This window comes from Podarcis cretensis (assembly GCF_951804945.1).
Source record: "Podarcis cretensis genome assembly, chromosome: 5".
In the NCBI taxonomy this organism is placed as follows: domain Eukaryota; kingdom Metazoa; phylum Chordata; class Lepidosauria; order Squamata; family Lacertidae; genus Podarcis; species Podarcis cretensis.
In genome coordinates this window covers 54,625,170-54,646,078 of record NC_137174.1, presented here as the reverse complement: position 1 = coordinate 54,646,078, position 20,909 = coordinate 54,625,170, and the positions used below count along the sequence as shown (strand labels likewise).

At 40.8% G+C, this 20,909-nt stretch overlaps 1 protein-coding gene across 8 annotated transcripts in view; it reads right to left on the bottom strand.

Moving 5' to 3' along the window:
- SORCS1 (sortilin related VPS10 domain containing receptor 1) overlaps nucleotides 1-20,909 on the bottom strand; it is a 437,156-nt gene that overhangs the window by 297,054 nt on the left and 119,193 nt on the right. For all 8 annotated transcript variants that reach the window (XM_079976044.1, XM_079976045.1, XM_079976043.1 and 5 more), the window contains exon 2: nucleotides 6,558-6,625. In XM_079976044.1, coding sequence (XP_079832170.1) covers nucleotides 6,558-6,625 — 68 coding nt within the window. The remainder of the gene's footprint in view (nucleotides 1-6,557; nucleotides 6,626-20,909) is intronic.

Below are 20,909 nucleotides of genomic sequence, written 5' to 3'. Positions count from 1 at the left end.
AGTGTTTCGGAGATGCAGGGGGAGACACGTCACATCAAGGTGCAAAGTTTCAGTGTGGGAATAATAAAAGAATGTTTCTTCATTTCTGTTCCTTTTTTTGTTTCAAAAGTTATTTTAAATAAGTGAGCCTGGGGTCCCAAAAAGTTATTTTTCAATAGAGTGATTTGCTGCAAGACAAAGAATACAATCAAATAAAGGAAAATTCTTATTGAGTTATATGAAACAGGTATTTCTGCCTTTAAGCCATATACTGAATAATATCAGAGCATCTACAGAGAGAATTGCCCAATTCCCATTACTAAGTGCATTTGCATTGAATATGCACATTCTCTGATGTTTCAGACTCATGGCTGAAAGTCTGATAAACAGATATCACCACCTAAATTTGTATTTCAATTCACTTTGAAAGACAAAGGGAACTGCTGAATATTCAGATTTGAACATCCAGCCTTAGAATCTACCTTAAGAGCCCCAAGGAGAATTTTAAAGTATTAAATTGATTTCAACCCAAGTTTTATGACCCCTGTTCAATAAGTTGGTTAATCACTGGCTCCAGTCTCATTCAATTCAATGCTGTTGATACAGGGAGAGAGGTCTTTAAAAGGTTGGTTTTATGGAAGGATTTGCATGTAGGCTTAACAGAGACCAGAAGCGATGCACAAAAAGAAACATCAGACTCTAGTGCTGAACACAGTAAGCCCTATTGACCACATCAGCACTGACTTCTGAGTAAATATGCAGAGTTTGCTTTCAAATTCAGACCTCTACCCCCAGGTCAGGTCAAACCCTCAGGTTTACTAGGAAAACTGAACATACACAGCTATGTGTTTGCATAAGAGGTAATAATTCATTTTTCAAAAATAATTGAAATGCTGTTTTCTAAACTAAGTTCTTAGCCTATTGCAGGGGTGGCAAACCCAGCTAGATGTTTCTGGACTATGACTCCCATTTTCCATGCTGGCTGACACTGATGGGAGTTGAGTCCAACAACATCTCAAAGGCAATAGGTTAGCATACAGAGAGTCACTGCAGTGGTGGGGCTCATTCTGCACACCCCTGCTTCCCCTTCGTACACGCAAACTGAATGCCTAAAGTGAGTTAAGGTGTTAACCATTTTCAGTAACAATTTTTGAGCCACTTTTCTCAGCCCCATTAGCTGCTTAGAAAGTGAGAAATGTAAATGCCTTTCTATCTTGGATCAATTTGCTCCTGTTTGCTCCTGCAAACTGTAATCCATGGTATTCATGTCAATAAAACCACATCAATGAAGCAAAGGTTACGGCCTCATTGATGATGATCAGAAAGTGCCACAGAATCTTGCTGTAAAACATAGGATAACATTCAGAGACCTGTGAGACCCCACACTATATATGTGAGATGCACACTCTAAATGTAAGATGCAAATAAAAAGCAAGCATTTCACTGCCTTTTGGGATTCGGCTTTCTTTCTACACCTAAAAATGCTTTTGGACAAACTTCTCATAGGCTATGAGGGAAATGTGAATGGACTGGAGGTCATCCATTATATGCTGGTTATATGTCTTTTACTTTGGATTCACAGAAGCAAAGCCATTATGGCAGATGCAGGTATGTCACAGAGAAATCTCAACATCCTGCAATTTGCTTAACACTTTGCTTTTTTTATATTTTTAAAACTGAGGGAAAAAATTTAAGTAGCTGTAGTTCTTGAAATGTGTTCATGGGTACAATGATCTCAGCAGAGGGAGAAAATGGAAGCAACAAAAGTTCATCCTAATTCAGAATGTCAGAGCATTTCAACATTTATCTTACATGAAGAAAAATCCCGAAGACAATCCACTGGGAACTAAACATTTCATTTCAGTGAAGTCTGCATGTGAAAACTTCCTGGAAGATTGTGGCCCTTGTTACCAACCAACTTTATACACACAAGAAAAGCACTTTCCCAAATTGATCTCATTCAGAAATAACAGTAACATTTGATGTTAGGCTAGCTTAGTTACACCAGGCAACAATGTAAGCTTCCACAGAAATGACTTTGGGCTTTTCGACACAATAAAGTCTTACCACTGCCACTGTCAACTAGAATGGGGTGACTGAGGAGATGGGGTAAAACACACACACAACTTGAATATATCAATCCCATTACAGGCTGGATCCAACTTCTCAATTCAAAACAAGAATTGCATTCTATCCCATCCACTCCTCTGTAAGCTAAAGGTAAAGGACCCCTGGACAATTAAGTGCAGTCAAAGGCAACTATAGGATACAGCACTGATCTCACTTTTAGGCTGAGGGAGCCGGCGTTTGTCCACAGGCAGCTTTCCAGGTCATGTGGCCAGCATGACTAAATGACTTCTGGTGCAATGGAACACTGTGACAGAAGCCAGAGTGCACGAAAACGCCGTTTACCTTCCCGCTGCAGCAGTACCTATTTATCTACTTGCACTGGCATGCTTTCGAACTGCTAGGTAGGCAGAAGCTGGGACAGAGCAACGGGAGCTCACCCCATCGTGGGGATTCGAACTGCTGACCTTCTGATCAGCAAGCCCAAGGTGCTCAGTGGTTTAGACCACAGCATCACCTGCGTCCCTTTTACTCCTCTGTATTACCTGTCAGTCTACCTACTCTTCTCCAAGAAGAATAAAAGTCTTGGGGAAGAGGGTATTATGCAGCAGAGGGGAGAAGAAGGGAACCCAGGAGGGGGCATGGTGTCAAATGGAATGCACTGAGCATACTTTCCCCCTAGAACATGTGGCTTGATGAGATCATTGTGTGCTTAGCATCTTTTAGCACCTAGGAGAGGACTTGGCCTATTCTCCATCCCTTCGCCATTTGTTCCCTTTCCCTAAGGAAGACGGTTCGTCTTGCAGGAAGAGTGAGAGAGTTAAAGAAATAGGGAGTCTCGGGAAATGGGGGAAATTTTGAGTTGGCCAAGTCAAAATCAAACTTGAAAACTCAATTTAAAGATACCGCCCTGAATAGTTCTGTCTGTGCCTGACCTATGGTGGCTGTCCCATCCATACAAGCCATTGATTTAACTGCAGCCATCAGATGAAAAACAGGCCTGTGATAACTTACCTTTAGCTTGAAAGTGTTGAGGTGAATTTAAGACAGAACTTGCTCACACTTTCAAGGAAAGGAATGGGCAGTGTAAAAAATATCAGTCTAGCCACTTGCAGCAGTGTTCCATTGAGAGCGCATCACTGGTTGGCATTCAAAGCCTTGAAGGATAAGGTTAATCACAGTTCTTTAATGTTTGTCTCCACACAGTTTCAATCACATTACAAATGTGGAGATTATTTCCTCCCTCCGTCTCCTTGCCACCACCACCAATTCCCTGCAGATATGGTATCTTTTATTCTGACATTTTACTTATCTTAAACTTAAGCTTATCTTTATTTAGTAGCAGAAACCACTGTTTTCTCCAGAGTCTCAAAGCTTAATCCCTTTTGTGATCTAGGAGATATCTGGGAGAGCATTGGAAGAAGAAAATATATATAAACAAATCCAACTTGACTAATTGTTCTGTGTCACACAAGCTATTTCTTACCTTTACTCCCTTTCTTGAAGAAAAATAAATGCTTTTTTTTAAAAAGAAAGAGAGAGAGAAATCAAAAGCACAAGAAAGGCAGAGTCTACCTAGAGGATTATAGTGTAATTAATGCCAAGTCTAGCTGGAGAGAAATCTCAATAACTCATTTCAAAAGTGGAATCACCCTTGTAACTCAGAGCCTGTTGATCCACTGAGACTGGTGCATGAAAAGCTCAGCTGCCTATCGACTTCTCTGTCTCTTACACACTGTGTAGTAGCAGCAGAGTCTTCTGATGCCTAGGACCTCATGTGGATCACTTTATTAATTTTAATACCATTTTAAAAAACACTTTAGTTAAATTTCCAGAGCTAGGTGATTGAAAGAAAGATCCAAACCTGGCAAGTAATCACATTACTGAAAATATATAGCTGATGGAAGAAAAGCTTCATTATTTCTCCTTAAACCCAGACCCGAAAGGAACCATGCTTAATTAATGCATTTATGGATATAAAGGTCAACAATGGTATGGTTTTACTTAAATGACACTGCACGATCTCACTCCTCCATATGGAACAGTCACAAGAATGAGACTCACCACAGCTCCCCATTATGTTGAAACAGAAGGGAACTGTTTAAATGATGGTTAGTTCAAACAACCTAGGCTCAAACCATGGTTCATTCTCCTGCTTGTTCACGAACTACAACTAACCATAGTTCCCAAGTTAAAAAATAACAGGAAGCTCTGGTTAGTGTAAAATGGGAAGTAGATGCTTCCAATTTTGTCCTTGAGAACAGGTCTTTTCTGTAGTGGCTCCCCATTGGTGGAATGCTCTTCCTAGGGAGGTTCGCCTGGTGCTTTCGTTATATATTTTTAGGCACCAGGCAAAAGTGCTTCTCTTCAATTTCCTCTCAATTAAAGAATCCATGACAGATGCCATCCAAGCTCTGCTTAGAAATATCCAAGGAAAACAGTTCACCTTTTGAGGGAATCTCCTTTCCCATAACTTGAAGCCATTGGTTTGCATCCTACCCTTCAGGGCAGGAGAAAACAAGCTTGCTCCATCTTCTATGTGGCAGCCCTTTAGGTATTTGAAGATGGTTATCTCCTCTCAGTCTCCTCTTAGCCAGGCTAAACATACCCAATTCACTCAAGCGCTCCTCACAAGGCTTGGTTTCCAAACCCCTAATCATCTTGGTTACCCTCTTCTATACATATTCCAACTCCAAATATGCTTCTTAAATGTAACATGCTAAAATATCAATATGACCCCTTATATTAAAGACTTGATTCTATTGATTCTGCAAAACAATGACCGATATCCAAAATAAATATGAGGACATGCTCACATGTGCCAAATTTTATGAATTAAAGAACTAATTCTACTTGCAAATGTCACATCAAAAATTGGCCATAGGACTTACCTACTGCTTTATTTTTAACCTGCATCATTCTAAAAGTTTAAGAAAAATGAGAAAATATCCCTATATTGAACCTAAGAGGGATGAGGGGAGTCCTTGCTCTCTTCAACCTTCAGAAACTGGATGTCATTTAGAGGCAAACAAGATCAAAACACTCATATGCAAGAGAATACATTATTTCATTCATTGACATCATGCCTGGAAAAGCTTGAAACATTCAAGGTTGCAAAAGGTTGCTCTTTTCATTTTATTTCTATGTACTGTTTGATTATTTTTAAGGAACAAACACCGAGGTCTACACTAATGTCACAAGGCAAATAGAAATAGCACTCAATAGCCTATTGCTAAACTCTTTAAAAACTTCCTACTATCACTTTTTGTTGTCTCATAGAAAGAACTTTGCAACACGTCTACTGGTAGTCTCTGGTGACATTAAAGAGAAGAGATCCCCTCTCAGTGCAAAGATCTAATGCCCCAAGCCAAACCTCATCTGTACTATTCTCCCCCATTAGAAGCTTGTCTCCCAGCAGCAGCACTGCCATCTACCAGAGGGGTGAGGCAGTGGAGAAGTTCATGCTTTTAGATTTATACTGTACTGTGTTTTCTATTTATGATATAATAAATGTAGGCATATTTATTATTAATACTGTAACCATGTAGTAATTTATAAATGCAAAGGAAGACGGGGAAAAAGCAAACACTTGGAACTTCCGTCTGCTTGACAAAAATAGTAGAATTTGTTTTCAAGTTGCTATCCTTCAGATTCCTTTACTCAATGCAAGAGAATATAAGATGACCAGCATGTTTCTTCCCAACATGGGATGGGAGAACGCACAAAGGAAATACGTATAGTACTTTTATATTAATTAGTTTGGGACACACATTGCTACATTGTTGTTGATGTTAAGCAACTCTAGGTATAATGAGTGACTAAACAGGAGTCCATTAAAAGCTCCATGTAAGCTTTCTAAGCAAAGAGTAAGAGTTGAGTTAAATATTATATATATGTTAAGTAAGTGTGTGTGTGTGTGTAGCAGAGGCAGTGTGAATAGAAAAGTGTGAATAGAAAGAAAATATCACTGCTAAGCTTGAAATGGAAATTAACTAATATTGCGGAACAGACTCCCACAAGAGTGGTGGGCTATCCTTCCTTGGAGGTTTTTAAACATAGGTTGGATGGTCATCTGTCATGGATGCTTTAGCTAAATTTCCTGCATTGCAGGGGGTTGGACTAGATGACCCTTGGGTCCCTTCCAACTCTAAGATTCTAGGATTCTGTTATTCTATTGGAAAATGAGCTTGTTAATGCGCTACTCAACATATTGTAAGAAATAAATTATTAATACAAAATGGAAAAACATTAGGTTTTGCTTTCAGTTTTTAAATCAAATTTTCATTTTTAATTAAGAGATACATGAAAGCAGCAGTACTGCAGCTGAAGAGGATGGCTCAATTCTGACATCTCCACGTGTGAAGAATGAGCAGAGCCATAAATGACCACTCTGAGAGACCTGCAAACCTTCCATCATGTAAGAAATCCAATTAAATCTAATGAAAGGACTGTACCACAGTGTCCAAATTGTTAAGTAAGTTGGTAATTATTAACTCAGCTTATCTACATACCTCCACAGTGAGCTCTCCGTGATACTCCCCAGGTTGTAGTCATACAGCTTTGTCAGAATTAAAATCACCTGCAGGCACAAGAAGGAAATCATGGTTACTCTCTAACAATTAGAATCTCATAGAACTGATATGACCCAGGGGAGGACTTAGACTGCTGTTAATGGGTGCTTAACATAATTAAATGAATTGCTCAAGCATTTGCTTAACTGATATGGAAGTGTCTGCAGAGACGTCCGCAGACATCGGAATTCCTCTCACCAGTGTCTGCCGCATGTGGCAACTTCTCTCAGAAAAAAGGGAAGGGTCATCTGCTTTACCACTCAAAGCACATGATAAAGGTGAAACGTCAACATGGTGTGAGCCAAATTAAAACTATTTTTCTAGACCTGATGCAGGGGCTCCATGTGAATTAATGGTCAAGATCTTCTACTCTGGCAGTTACCCCCTGCCCCCAGAAATAAGCCCTCACATTGTACAGTAACACTGATAGATAAACCACAGACTTTAATAAAGACCCATAGTATAGTATATTCTTCTAAATAGTATGGAGTTATAGAGTTGGACAGGATCTTGTAGGCCCAACACCATGTACTATGCAGGAGATGCAGAACAAAGAATGGCATTCCAATAGCTGCTTGAAGACCTTTGCCAAGGGAACCCACAATCCCTGTTTGTAATTGGTTCAGTTATCAGACTGCCCTTATGGATAAAATGCTTCTCCTGAACTTTAGCTGAAATCTGTTAATGGATGTAGCCATACTCTCTGGGGCAGCACATAACCATTCATTGATCATTTCTGTGTGATAGCCCTTGAGTCCTCTCAAGAGTATTATCATCCAGCTAAACATGTTTAGCTTATGGACTTGCCATCCATACCCCTAACTACCTTTGTTGCCCCCCTCTGTACCTTTTTTCAATTAGTTTATATCCTTTAAAAATGGCAGCTGTTACATTTTATGATCTGGAAACTTTTTATTAAAGTTTTTCTTGTTTAACAAACAAAGAAAAGTACATATATTGTCCACTTTATACCTGTCCATTTGATGTTTTGTTTGTTTTCCCTAAATGCTGAACTTTGCATTTGTCTGTATCAAATTTCCTTTTGTTAATTTCAGCTATTTCGCATTCTATCAGGGTAATTTTGAATTTTATTCCTATCTTTTGAGGTGTTTGCTATTTCTCCCCGATCCACACATTTAGCAAGGATTGCCTCCACTTCTTCATCTAAGGTGTTGATCCCAATGTACAAAGAATACCAGACCTGGAACAGAGCCTTGCAGCACCCTAAAGGCAACCAATGAAGAGCCCTCCAGGAGTACCATTTTCCAACCAGCTGGAAATCCATTTGATGGCATTATCATCTAACCCAAATTTAACCAGTTCATGGAGTGAAATATGGGGCATGTTGTCAAATGCTTTGCTTAAAACAAGATGAATTACATCCACAGCATCCCATTAATTGGGTTTATCGACCCAATTAAAAGAGAGAGAGAAAGAGATTAGTCTTAAATGAAATTTTAAGGGAAAGCTGCATTACATAATTTTTCAGTGCAAATGTGCTTCTGGCATTACTTAATCAAAGTGTGCTTGTGGCTTCCATGCTAGTTACTGTAAAGTCATTCATTCATTCGTTCATTGTGGTAGGCCAGATTCCCCCCACCCCCACAGCCACATATCCTCCTTATTGGCATTGTGGTCATGTATAGCAAGGGTGGATAACACGCAGCCCTCCATACACTGATGAACTACAGCTATCATTATTCCAGGCCATTGGCCATGCTGCCTGAGACTGGTGGGAGCAGGAGTCTAAGTCTAACTGGAGGGATACAGGTTAGACACCCCCAATGCTATTTTTCTAGGAAAAGAGGTGCTGAAATTCACCATGAACACCTCCCTTGTTCTCTTATAATGGCAATGGCACCACCCTGAAAGGCGCCAGAACTGAGTTCCTGTGAGTTTCAGCTGAAAAAAAGTCCTGGACACCCCTGGTGTAGATAACACTCAATGGAATATCATTTATATGGGGTAGTACATGCTCTAGTAATTTCACCATGCCCTTGTAAAACCACCAAAACATATAGAAAACAGTGGTGCCCCCCAAAACTATGAACATGCTTTAAGTAAGATCTCTGTTGGAGGTTTTGTTAAGCTGCTTTTCGGGTTAACAGGTTCAGTTGCTGACAGTGCCCTTAATTCCTGTTACAGATGGATGCGAGACCTGGCACACTGCTAGCCTGACTTCATTATTTGGTTTACTGCCGTCTTGTATCAGGAGAGCAACTACCAGAAATGCTTTATGTGCAAATGCCCCTCCCTTCCCCATTTTCGTAGTGGGGGATTTATAGGTCTATTCAGGGAGCGGAGCGGCAACATAATTCTGTATCTTCAACAAACAGCCACCCTGCTGCCACTGATAAGCTTTCCTGGGAGGGCGGTGATTGAAATTTAGCACTTTCCAAGCCTTAATTGGCACATGTCTTTGTCAGGCATACGCACCCGCTGTGGGAATGCCATCTGACAGGGTGGTAGGCAGCCTGACACCTAGCAAAGCTCAGGTTCTCTCTAAAAAAAGTGAAATTAAAATCAAAGTGAGTCATCAACTTTTAGTAGATCAGAGTTTGGAAAATGGGGGACAGCAGAATGACTAGCGATTTCCAGCTGCAATTAGCTGTTCATCTCTGCTGTGCTCGACTACATTCTTGGCACCATATTGTTTCAGCTGCCATTGTGCCAATAACCCCATATGAACCAATCATTTATTATGATTTATTTACCAACCACATGGCTCCCATCGAGCCCTTAGAACAGCTTATAGACAAAAGCAAAAACAGCACTTAGTCCATAATCAAACAAGTAGCAACTAAAACGACATCAATTTAACTACTTTAAAATCAAGTTTGAAATAGCATTTTATCAAGCAGCTAAGATAAAGTTTGTACTGAAAAAAAATAAATCAGGCTGGGTTGCAAAAAGTTTCAGCAGAAAGTCAGAGTGGGGGATAGTGTTTCAACCTATACTGAATTTCAGTTTCAGTCCTCTTGAAGATTTAGGTTCACATTTTGGGCGTAGTTCACAGGTGGGAGCTCTGATCTTGGCAGTGATAAGGAGCACTTCCGGAGAGCTAAGTTTACAAACTGTGCCATTCCTGGACTGAGCCAAGGTGACACATGCCTTAGTTCAGAGGTAAGGAACTTTTCTAGTGCGAATTATATCTCCTGCCCCTTGTAGGCCAAGTTTCACAGGTGGGTGGAGCTTCACACCTGTCCATCATCTGATGTCAAAATTTTATCAGGTGACCTTTTCGCCCACAGGGGTCTTTAGAAGCTTCTTTCAAGCTGCTATTTTGTGCAACACTTTGAACTGAGTTTCTGAAGATCTGAAAATCAGATGCTGCTGAAAATAACACTTAGAGGGGGCTTCTGAAGACATCTTCAGAAGCTCTTCTCAGTGTGCTATTAGTTACATTTCGTTTGGACTCATGCAATGCCCAGCATTCTGTCTAGTGATCAGTTAGAAACCAACTAAGCAATTTTATAGCTACGCTGGCTACCCCACTCCTTCCTGGAATATTAGCAAGACTCTGATCCAGAGAACTTATAAGATATTGTTTCCCCCTCCTGAGTAGGTCTCAGTGATTAGTTTTATACACCCAGACTTGATTTTTGTTCCTAGCCTAACTAAGAGATACTCATCACACTTTCTGTTCCTGGGATCCTGGTAGAAATTGTGGAAGGCTGTGTCAAGGGTAAGGAGCTGTGATCAGTTAGAGCATGTCAGGTCTCCTGAAGCTACAGCTTTCCCATGGGGTCAGCTTCCAGAAAAAGGGCTATTTATTAGGGTCCAATGACTTCCCTGGATCCCTTGGAGATGTCACCCAGTTCTGGTTCTGCACAGCTGTTTGCAGAAAAACAGCTGAGAACAACGAAGTCTACATTGCTTCAATGCTTTTTTGGCTGTATGAAGTGATACTAATGACCCAACCTAAGAATAAATATTTCTAGAGAGATTAAATCTTGGGCTTTACTCATATTTAAATCACTTCTATGTTAAAGCAATATACAGTGATCTTTAAAAATATGTAGACTGAATAACTATTAGGTAATCCCCTCATCTTTCATTTTAATGCACCCCTTTTCATAATACCCCTTTTACTTTAATGCTATGGTGCGATAACCTTTCTTTTCCAATTACTTTTTCTGATAAAGTACATATTTTTTTGATACAAAGACAAAAGTGCAAACAGGATAGCAAAATGCATGTTTGCATTGAGGGACTCTCATTTTGTGTATTGTTAGTAAAAAAAAAGAGCTATGTAGACCCATCATGTAAAATATTTATTCTTTCATTCTTACTTCCGCTTCTTTGTTGTTTAGCCTGTAAAAGGTTAGTTTACATTTAACATTCCTTTTCTCTCTCCCTGGCTGTCGCTAGCTAATCTGAAGACCCTAATGAACAAAGACATGCATATTATGTTGTTCTAAATGTCAAAATATGGGTGTAAAGGGATTTGGTAATGTAATGAAAAATAATGCATTGCCCTTTTTTTCTCTTTGTTTCTATTCCTCTCATCTACAGTAATTTCATCAAACAACACAACTAGCTATAGAAGAAGTAAAGAAAAATGAATGTAAGCTTTGCTTACATATCCCCTGGTCTTTGAGGGGCTTCTGTAGTCATGTTGCAGAAGCGAGGGGAACAACTTAATGTAAGCAACTAATAGAAATACAGTATATACTCGAGTATAAGCAGACTTTTTCAGCACATTTTTAATGCTCAAAAAGTCCCCCTTGGCTCATACTCAAGTGAGGGTCCTTTTGGGCTGCTCCTTACTCCTCCACCACCTTTGATGCTGTTGGTGGCAGAGGAGAAGGAACGAGCAGCCCGAAAGCAGCGTTTTAGGGCTGCTTGCTCTTCCTCCGCCACTGCCACCACCACCAGGTTTGTGGTGTGGGGAACCGGCTTATACTCGAGTCAATAAGTTTTCCCAGTTTTTTGTGGTAAAATTAGGTGCCTCGGCTTATATTTGGGTCGGCTTATACTCGAGTATATACGGTAGTTGTCCCTTAACATTTCCCACTCCCTGCAATGTTTTCCATTCAAGCAATTTGAATTTAATTATTTTCCCCTAACGTATCAAGTGCTCTCATTTCCACTGTTCAGCATACTATGTATAATGCTTCCTTCCTTATAATCTATTAAGTTACCCAGATCAACAGAAGGTGCACTATTAAGAATGCCATCTATGAATAATCATTTTTAAAAAACAAGATAATGACATTTTATGTGTTAGACAAAATTTTACCACCCAGCCTTTGTAAGCAAACCCTATTGAGTTCAATGGTACTAATTCCAAGGGAAGTGTATATAAAATAGCAGTGTGAGAAATGCGCTAAAATTCAAGCATTCAGAAGTGTTTCCATATTTGCCAGTTTTGCAACCAAAAAACAGCCCAGTTTTTACAATTCTCCTGAAGATGCTCGTGTTCAAGCTTTGGCACATCTTTATAGAAAAGGTGCTGAAGAATAATGCACCAGCAAACAACAAGGACTGTTTCAGTGTCTTGGCTATCCACATGTCATGCACAGATGATGCAAATACTAAGAGGACATTGTAAGCCCAATGTAGCAAAACATGGGAGATTCCTAGATAGATTTTCATGTGCAATTTTATCTCCTAAAAGCAGTATGGTGGGAAATGTTTTAGACTGCAGCTACAGTACAAAGGTGGAGGGATCTTTACTTTCACCACACAACCTTTGGCCTAGGTTCAACTCTTCCCCTTCTCCTAGCAGCTGTCATTAAGAAAAGAAAATTAATGGGAAGTTCAAACCATTGATCTCTCATAAAATGTATAATTTGATGTCTGAGATCAACATGGGTTCTAGAGAGAAACCTGGTGGTTACCTGCCATTTAGAGGCAGGCATTTCAGAACAATGCCATTATTTAAATCATAATATGATGAAAAGGGAAGGGGAGGAAACAGGGGCAGATGATGGCACAGAGCAATGATGTCCTCCAGATGAAGAATTCCTAGCCGGAAGTGATCTGCAAGGTTCCATGACACATGAATATTCATAAACACAGATCCAAGCAAAGCAGTTTACACTGTGCTAACCTTAGGAAAAAGTACATCTGCTAGGCCTCCCCATCAGACCAAGAAAGAGATCTCAACTTCCAACTGCAGTGACTGATCTAGGATGAGCCAAAGTTGCATGCATAGCCATGATCAGCTTATGATTTCAAGCTGCCCAGGCATCACAAAAGGCAGCTGTCAAAACAGGCACAAGCTACTTGTTTCCACAAGTCTTTAGGGAATGAGAATCTGTGCCTTTGGAAGATAATTATCTCAAGGCTTGTGCCTTTCAGTTCCAATGCAAGCCACAAAATCCAATACTTGCCCCTTTGAAAGTGTTGGCAGTGTCAGGTTATTTGAAACAAACTCTGGCCTCTGTCTTCAGCCAGGGGACCAAAGGCCACTGGGATGCTGTATTCATGTTTTCCATAAAGAATATAGTGAAAGAAATCCTACAGCTATATTTTATGAATTACAGGGATGCAACTTTGTGTGATGTTCCTAGAAGACTCATATTACTTTCCACTCTATGCCCAAGGGATCCAACTATTTTGACACAACTTTCAAAAACATGGATACCATATCAAGCCAATATAGTGTCACTTAATCGCTTGGCTAAGCTTCCCTGACACTAATGCTCTTTTCCCCTGGCAGCTACTCTGGCCACTTTTACACTGACATTTATCTAGAAAGATTAGTCACTATAACCCTGTTCATTTTCCATGTGCTTTGGAAGAGGCATCAATTGTGCTAAGGAAGAGAATGAGCAACCTTTAAGGTATAGCTGGGATGGTTCTATGCATAAAAGACCAGAAGGCCCCCCAAACACAGGGTCGCCCTAAGAACAATATGCATGGCGTGAGCCACTTCTGATGTTGCTTTGTTATACCCATGTTCTGAAACAGAAGACAGGTAAAGCCTACTGAAAAGCAGCTTTGTGATGTAGGGATGTTTGCATGTGATTCTGAAATGTATTAACTATCACCACTGCTTTTTCTTTTCTTAAAAAAATGTTTAGGGGTACTCTCATTTTCCTACTCATATTGAAATGCTGTGCCTCAATGAGGCCAAACTTAGAGTCACAAAATGTTTAGGTGTTTGCGTGTCGAGGTCCCCAGGGCCACCCCAATAACTCACACATCACACAGAATTTTTGTTTAAGGTTTTTGGCATAATTTTGGCCACTTTATTAAAATACAAACAAGTGAGTGGTTGCTTAGGCATTGGTTGTGACTAGCTGCCCCCACCGTGGGGGACAGTCTGACATTCCGCACGCCTGTGAAAGTCAGAAAAGGGGAATACACTTGGGGCTAGCGACGGAGCAGGGAACCTGCCCTCAGCCCACCCCAAATGCAGCCAGGAGCTCTTGCAGTGGCCCGAGCCCCCTTGACAGGGTGAACAAGCAATAGTTAGCCCCTGATTCCTTTAACGGAATCCCTTGCAGCAGCAGCATTAGAGGGGCAGGCACAGCCAATCCATGTCCCTCAACCAACCAAACCATAAACCAATGCCTAACCGCAGCTTTACAAGTTGTGATGATTTGCTACGCAAAGTCCTCCCGATGTTACTGTATGGGGTTGAAATCTGGGGGTGGAATTTAAAAACACTACAACGGCTTGAGATTCTACAAAACTCTTTTGCACAAAAGTTACTGGGCCTCCCCAAGGGCTCGGTTGCTGCACAGTTAAGAACAGAACTGGGCCTCCCGTCCATTGTTGTGAGAGCCCACATTAGAATTACTAGTTTTTATTGTAAATTAATCAAAGCCCCAGGCTCCCTTTTAGCCAGGCAAGCCTTTTTAACTTGTTCTCACAGCAATAAATGGTCCAAGGCCATGGAGACTATTACTGCACGCTACTCCCTCCCAGATCTGGACACGCTGTCAGCTTGGGATCAACATAAAATCCAGGCCTGGATTCTTACAAGAGACGAGGCCATGGACCGGGCACAGTCCACCACAGCTCGCCTCTCCATGTGGCTCCCTAAAGTGAAAGTGGTAAGATCACTTGCCAACTACTTGATAGACCTGATGGAGCCCAATTTGAGAAGAGCGTTTACCATGGCCCGTTTCCATTCTATACCCACGGCCTTCCTGCAGGGGATTTATTCTAAGACCCCTATTACTCAGCGTCTATGTCCATGCACAATGAATGAAGTAGAGGACTTTATACATTTCTTTTTCTACTGCCCTATTTATGAGCTAATAAGAACTAAGCTCCTCCACTTGATCCCGTCCACCATTACATCTAAGGAAGACTGTTTGAAATCGCTTCTTGTGGATGCAAATCCCCGTTTCACGTGGGGTGGCAATCTTTATAGTGCAGGCCTTGAAACTCAGGGCTACTCTGACTAGGTAGTGTGTCCTAGACCTGGACCTGTTTTAATTCTTTCATTACCTTTTTAACCTAATGTGCCGAGCCTATTTTGGGGCCATTATATGCTTTATATACATCCGCATTCTAGATTCCCGGCCCCGGCAACTAAATCTCTACATTATTGTCTTAGGGTAATTTAAATGTCATAACCCCAGTAATATCGCTTTGAATTTTGAATTTTGTTTGGTTGCTTGTCTATAGCATTTTTTGTTTTATCCTGCTATGGCTGTATGCTAATGCAATAAAGGTTTGATTGATTGATTTGCTACGCAGTAGGCAAAAACCAAATGGCACCAGCCAATCAGCCAGATGGACAAAATTCCTACTGGGCGCCTGCCCCAAGAGCAGATGACCCCATGACAGGCATAGCAAGGTCAACACGGACAACCCTAATTCTAGGGAGGGGGGATGGGCAATCCGATGCACGGGCAAAAAGAGGAAGCCCTAGCCTCGTGCAAGGAGTTTTAGAATTTCTGGCTGTCAGTCAACAAATGGCAACATCAACTTCTTCCCAACAACAAGGGAAGCCCCATCGTATCAGTGGCCAACGGTCAATTAACCCGCCCCACAACTTTGGAGTGTCCTGGTGGCCCCCACCGCAACACGTGCTCTCCATGAAGGAGAACACGCTATGCATCCCCCCAGAAAAAAACACCACTGACTATCATAAGGATCTGCAAGCATAAGACCACAGATTCATATCTGATCTTTGTGTTTGGGGGAAGAAAACAAGGTTGTTTTCTTTTGTAAATACATTATAGGGAGCAATTTCTGATTGCACAGCTATTTCTAACACAAAACAACCTATCTGTAGGAACTCAATCTTTCCACCTGAAAATATTTTAGTATCTTATGAATCACCAGGCTTCCTACCTACAAATTATTTCCATTTTTCCCCAGTACAATAAGATGCTAAAGTCAAGCAAATAGCTTTTATCACTTCATTGGGGATGGAGTTCTTCAAAGAGAGGCAAATAAATCAACCTAATAAAAACATGCTTCTGCTATAATTCCAAGTGATTTGGTTCTTTCGATTTATAACCTCAGGGCTGGATTGAGAATTTTGTGAGCCTCGAGGCAAGACATCTGCAAGAGACCTGTCTCTCCCCCAATGAACGTGTAATGTTTGCTCACTTCCATCATTGCTCAAAAACACTTAGACCAGAGAAACAAAAGTCCAAGGTAAGTCATAGACTTAACTTACGCCTGCTTTTCCTATGTAGTGGTTCTGCCCATTTCCTGCCCACTCAAAGGTACTGCATAGAGATTTTCAGCCTTTTTGACTCCCACCTCTGACTCTGCCCTGCTTCCCCTTCAAAGGCTTTATCTGAATCTGTTACTGCCCCCTAATTTCTCTCCAGTTCTGTGGGGCTTCTCCAGCCCCCTTACCAACAGTGCCCCTGCCACAAATATCTGCCCCACTGTGGTCTTTTGCTTGTTTCTTTATCCAACCCCACTTGATCCTATTCGCAAGTTTGTCCCCTCTCACCCACTGGTACTCTCCTCCATCCGAGCCCCCCAATCTGTCAGGTGCATCCCACTCAATACCAGCCGGCTGGCTGCCCCCTTGGCGTAGAAGCCCCACCTGCTTTGTGCACCACTTTAACCCCTCCAGGATATCACCTCTGACTCCTCCTTCCCTCCCTTCCTTGGGCTTCTTGCCTGTCTCAGGCAAACAAACTAATAAGTACCCTCATCTCAAATCAATCAATCAATCAATCAATCTACTCCCTATGTTCATCTCTGCCTTTACTGTCTCCTCCCTCCAACTCACCAGCTCTCTCTCTCCCTCCTCTTCTTGTCCTCCTCCAAGTAGCCCCTGGACAGTACCCAATACAGCCTGTCCAATAGTAATGCATCATGTTAATGGTCCCAACCAACAGGAGTGCACTTTCTTTACCGAGGTCTGATTGTCGTTATCAGAGGAGAGAGGGAAGGAAGAAGGGATGGAGGTTGGTGCTACCTGTGGGGAACCATTCAGGGCTACACGGCACACTGATTGAAAACCACTGGAATAGAGAATGAAAAGCTGGCATACGGACTACAGTGCACAACAAAGCAACAACATTCAATACTTTGGACTAGACTTTTGACACACATGTCAGAAACGTTGGCCACCGCTGATTTGTCTTCATTAAATGAAGCTATCACCAAGCCCATCTCACATCAGACTGGCTGGCAAATAACTTCCAACTTACATGCATCGTGGACCATGGTTAAAGTGCTTACCCTGTCACATTTAAATGTGTGTGCTGGTCCATACAAGGGCTTCTTTGTCCCTTATGCAGGGACTGTACAATTCCCTGGAACTTTCAAAATCAAACTTTGGAGGCTTTTGTAGTCTTCCCTCTGAGCCGAGAATATTTGCACAAGAAGGAGAGTTATATTTTCTGTTTTGGCATGGCTTCTTAACTGACAAAAAAATCCCTCATCAAATGTGTGCATTAGAGCACAAAAGTAAACATTCATAAAAATTCAGTTCATATCTAGTTTTCTGCTTTCAAGGACTAATGGCCCTGGAGTTGTTTACAAGAACACGGTGCTATATTACTTTTAATATGGCTAATTTTCACTCATTCCTCCATACATCAAACCATTGTTTACCTCTGCTCAGCAACCTAGGCAACTTGAAACAAGGAACACGGATTGTGACATCCAATACAATGCTGTCTCTCTCTCTCTCTCTCTCTCTCTCTCTCTCTCTGAGTTTACACGGCACTCTCTGTATTCAAGCCTCACATCTGATAGATTCACTCATATTATACATAAGAAAGTGAGGGCATGTACAAGCAGATTGTGTCATGTCAAAAGTCCCAGCCAGCCAGTTGGCTATGACTTTCTTGCTTTAACAAGTAAAACTGCTTCTTAAGCAAGCTTCCTTATGGGTAAACAAAGCACTCATCTCCCCTCTAGGTAATACAGACAGCTCACAGAAGTGAGCTGTTCCAAACTGTATAGGGAAAAGAAACAAATCCCCTTTTCAAATATAACAAATAAACACAAATATTTTTCATGCAGCAAATCTGCCAGAGGAACTGTGTTGAATAGTTTGAACTTATCTCACAGCATTTGGGATGGCGGTAGGGATGGGGAGATGAAACATGGAAGTGCTGGATGTTGTTGCATTCTCAAGTCTGATCCCCCTACCAAAAATGTTTGGATTTCCTACATATGTACCATATATAAATATATAGTCGATGCTTTATGAGTGAAAGCAAATATGAAGAAAGAAAATGAAGATAATACTATTTAAGCCTTCTAATACCAAACCTTTATCCATCTGATATTTCACTTCCAACTGTGACAATCTTGCATATGTCAGAAGACACCCCCCCCCCAAAAAAAAAAACCGTGACAAAAATCTGACTTCTCAATTGGCCATGGACAGAATTAATTTAACAAGCAAGACTGCTTGCTCCAACAAGCTGTCCCTCTTGTGGTAAACACATAGCTTTTTCTAGACTGATTAGTTCCCCTCTCTCACACAAAATGGCTGCCATCTGTCAGTTCATTTGTAAAAACACAGAAAAACTGTCCAGAGACAGTTGGGCAGCAATAAACACTGGTCTAAAGCAGAGATGGAGAGACTATGGTCCTCTGAGTATTGTTGGACTGCCCATTAACCCTAGCCAGCATAGCCAATGCTCAGGTATTATTAGAGCTGCAGTCTAGGAACATCTAGAGGGCCTCAGGTTTCCCATCACTGGTCTATAACTGAGGCATCTAATCATAAGCCTGCATTTTTATCAAAGCTTATATTTTTGATTAAGGCCTGTATCTTAAAAAGAGCTTAAAGATTTTCAAATGTTTATGCCAGGCAGAAGAGCAGCTGCCTAAGAACCTTGGCAATGTTTATTCTCCTGGACAAGGGGGCCCCCTGATTTATAGCAGAAAACAATTCTCAAAGTCGTAAAAAGGGAATTACAGGCTGAGAGCCAAGGTTACACTGACCCTACATATTACAGAAGATAAAAAAAGAGATAAACATAATTAAGAGTGGGTAAATAGTAAAATAAAACCATGTGCCTCCCATTAAACTTGAGCCATATTTTCCTAAGGTTGAAAGGTCAAGAGCAGTGAAAAAGGCAACTGGCTTGGCTGGAGAAGATAGGTTTCTTCCTATCTTATTTTGAGGCTGGAAACTGTTCCTTCCTTTTTTACTTTGAGAAGGTTTATTCTTCTAAAAAGCTATCTATGTTATGTATTAAATATATTGGCTTAAATGTAATTATGCAAAGGATTTAGAAAGAAAGAAATGTTAAATCCTTATGCTAGATTCTTATTTCATATAGTTGGAAGAGATCACAGGGGCCATCAGCCATCAGCCCAGCCCCCCTGCCAAGCAGGAAACATCATTAGAGCACACATATGGTTGTCAGGCCTTTGTTTAAAGACCTCCAAGAGAAGGAGATCTTTCAATGATGATGTGAACTCAAGATCCTTGACATCTGTTTAAGATAAAAATTTAAGATTAACCATTTGTTTTGGAGGGCAATAGGGCAAGGAGGGCAAGAGGTGAGCTGGTAATTAAGGTTCCTTGTTGAGACACATGTAAGATATATTACTACTTATTTGTCATTTATAGATAGAAGAATATATAGCTTTTTGTTTCCCATAAAAGGGCAAAAGGAAATGGGTGTATCTTTTGTGATTGGTTCTAGCAAACAGCCAATAGGAATTTCAACCAGGCTGATTGGACAGAGGCAGCCACAGGAGGAGCAAGGGGGCTGGATTAAGGAAATATAAGTGCTGGCCAGAATGGCAGGAGGGCAGGCCAGAGCTTGGTAACCATATACCACTGTGCCTCTCATTTATTTGTCTGACAAATAAATTATTATTTTAATTTCTCTATTGCTGCGTTGAATATTTCATTCCAGCTAAGCGTTAACCACAAGCAGGGTGCTACATAACTTTGCTACATGATTTTATGAGCAAGTCAAATACACATTTGAAGAGGTACAGTACTTCCACCATTTTCTTGTGGAGGGCTGGTCATTTGGAATAGCCCTCATGTGACTATCACACTTCATATGAAATGACAAACTGAGGAAGATGGTTCCTGGTTTCACAGCTATGAACTGGATTGCAAACTTGAACAGTGCTTACTGTAGTGGAACACCCTCCCATCAGATGTCAAAGTATATAACTTTTAGAAGACATCTGAAGGCAGCCCTGTATAGGGAAGCCTTTTAAGCTTTAATATTTTATTATGTTTTTATATGTGTTGGAAGCCTCCCAGAGTGGCTGGGGCAACCCAGTCAGATGGCTGAGGTACAAATAACAAACAAACAAACAAAAATAATTACTATCCCATGAACTCATGTGATGGGAAATATCTCTCTCTCTCTCTCTCTCTCTCACACACACACACACACACACACACACACACAAACGTCCTGCACAAATTTAAACAAAGTTATGATCTTGCACTACCCAGACGCACGCAACAAATCTTAAATCAAAATCACCTCAGTATATTAGCACCACATACACACACAAACCTCATTTACTAGATGGTGTCCTGCAGGGTATATTTACGATTGCAGTTATAATAGATCCTATAACCCCCCCCCCAAAAAAAAAAATCTTTCTAGCTAGAAGTTGTAGCAATATGACCTCACCATTTGTAAGCCACTTTCTAAAGGAGAATGAGAAAATGTTGCAAAGAGAGGAGGAAAGGTTGGTGTGGAAAACTTTCCTTGGAATAGAATCACTAGATTGTGGGGAGGGAAATAATTAAAACACAAAATCCCAGACTCCAGAACTGCTAGCTAGAAATAATGTAACATATTTATATATATCTGAACACCTAGCAGTCAGCTTATTCTGAGGCTTTCTAAAGCAGATAAAAGTGAAAAATTAGCATGCAATGAATAATTAATTTCGTGCTTTACTGATGTTTAA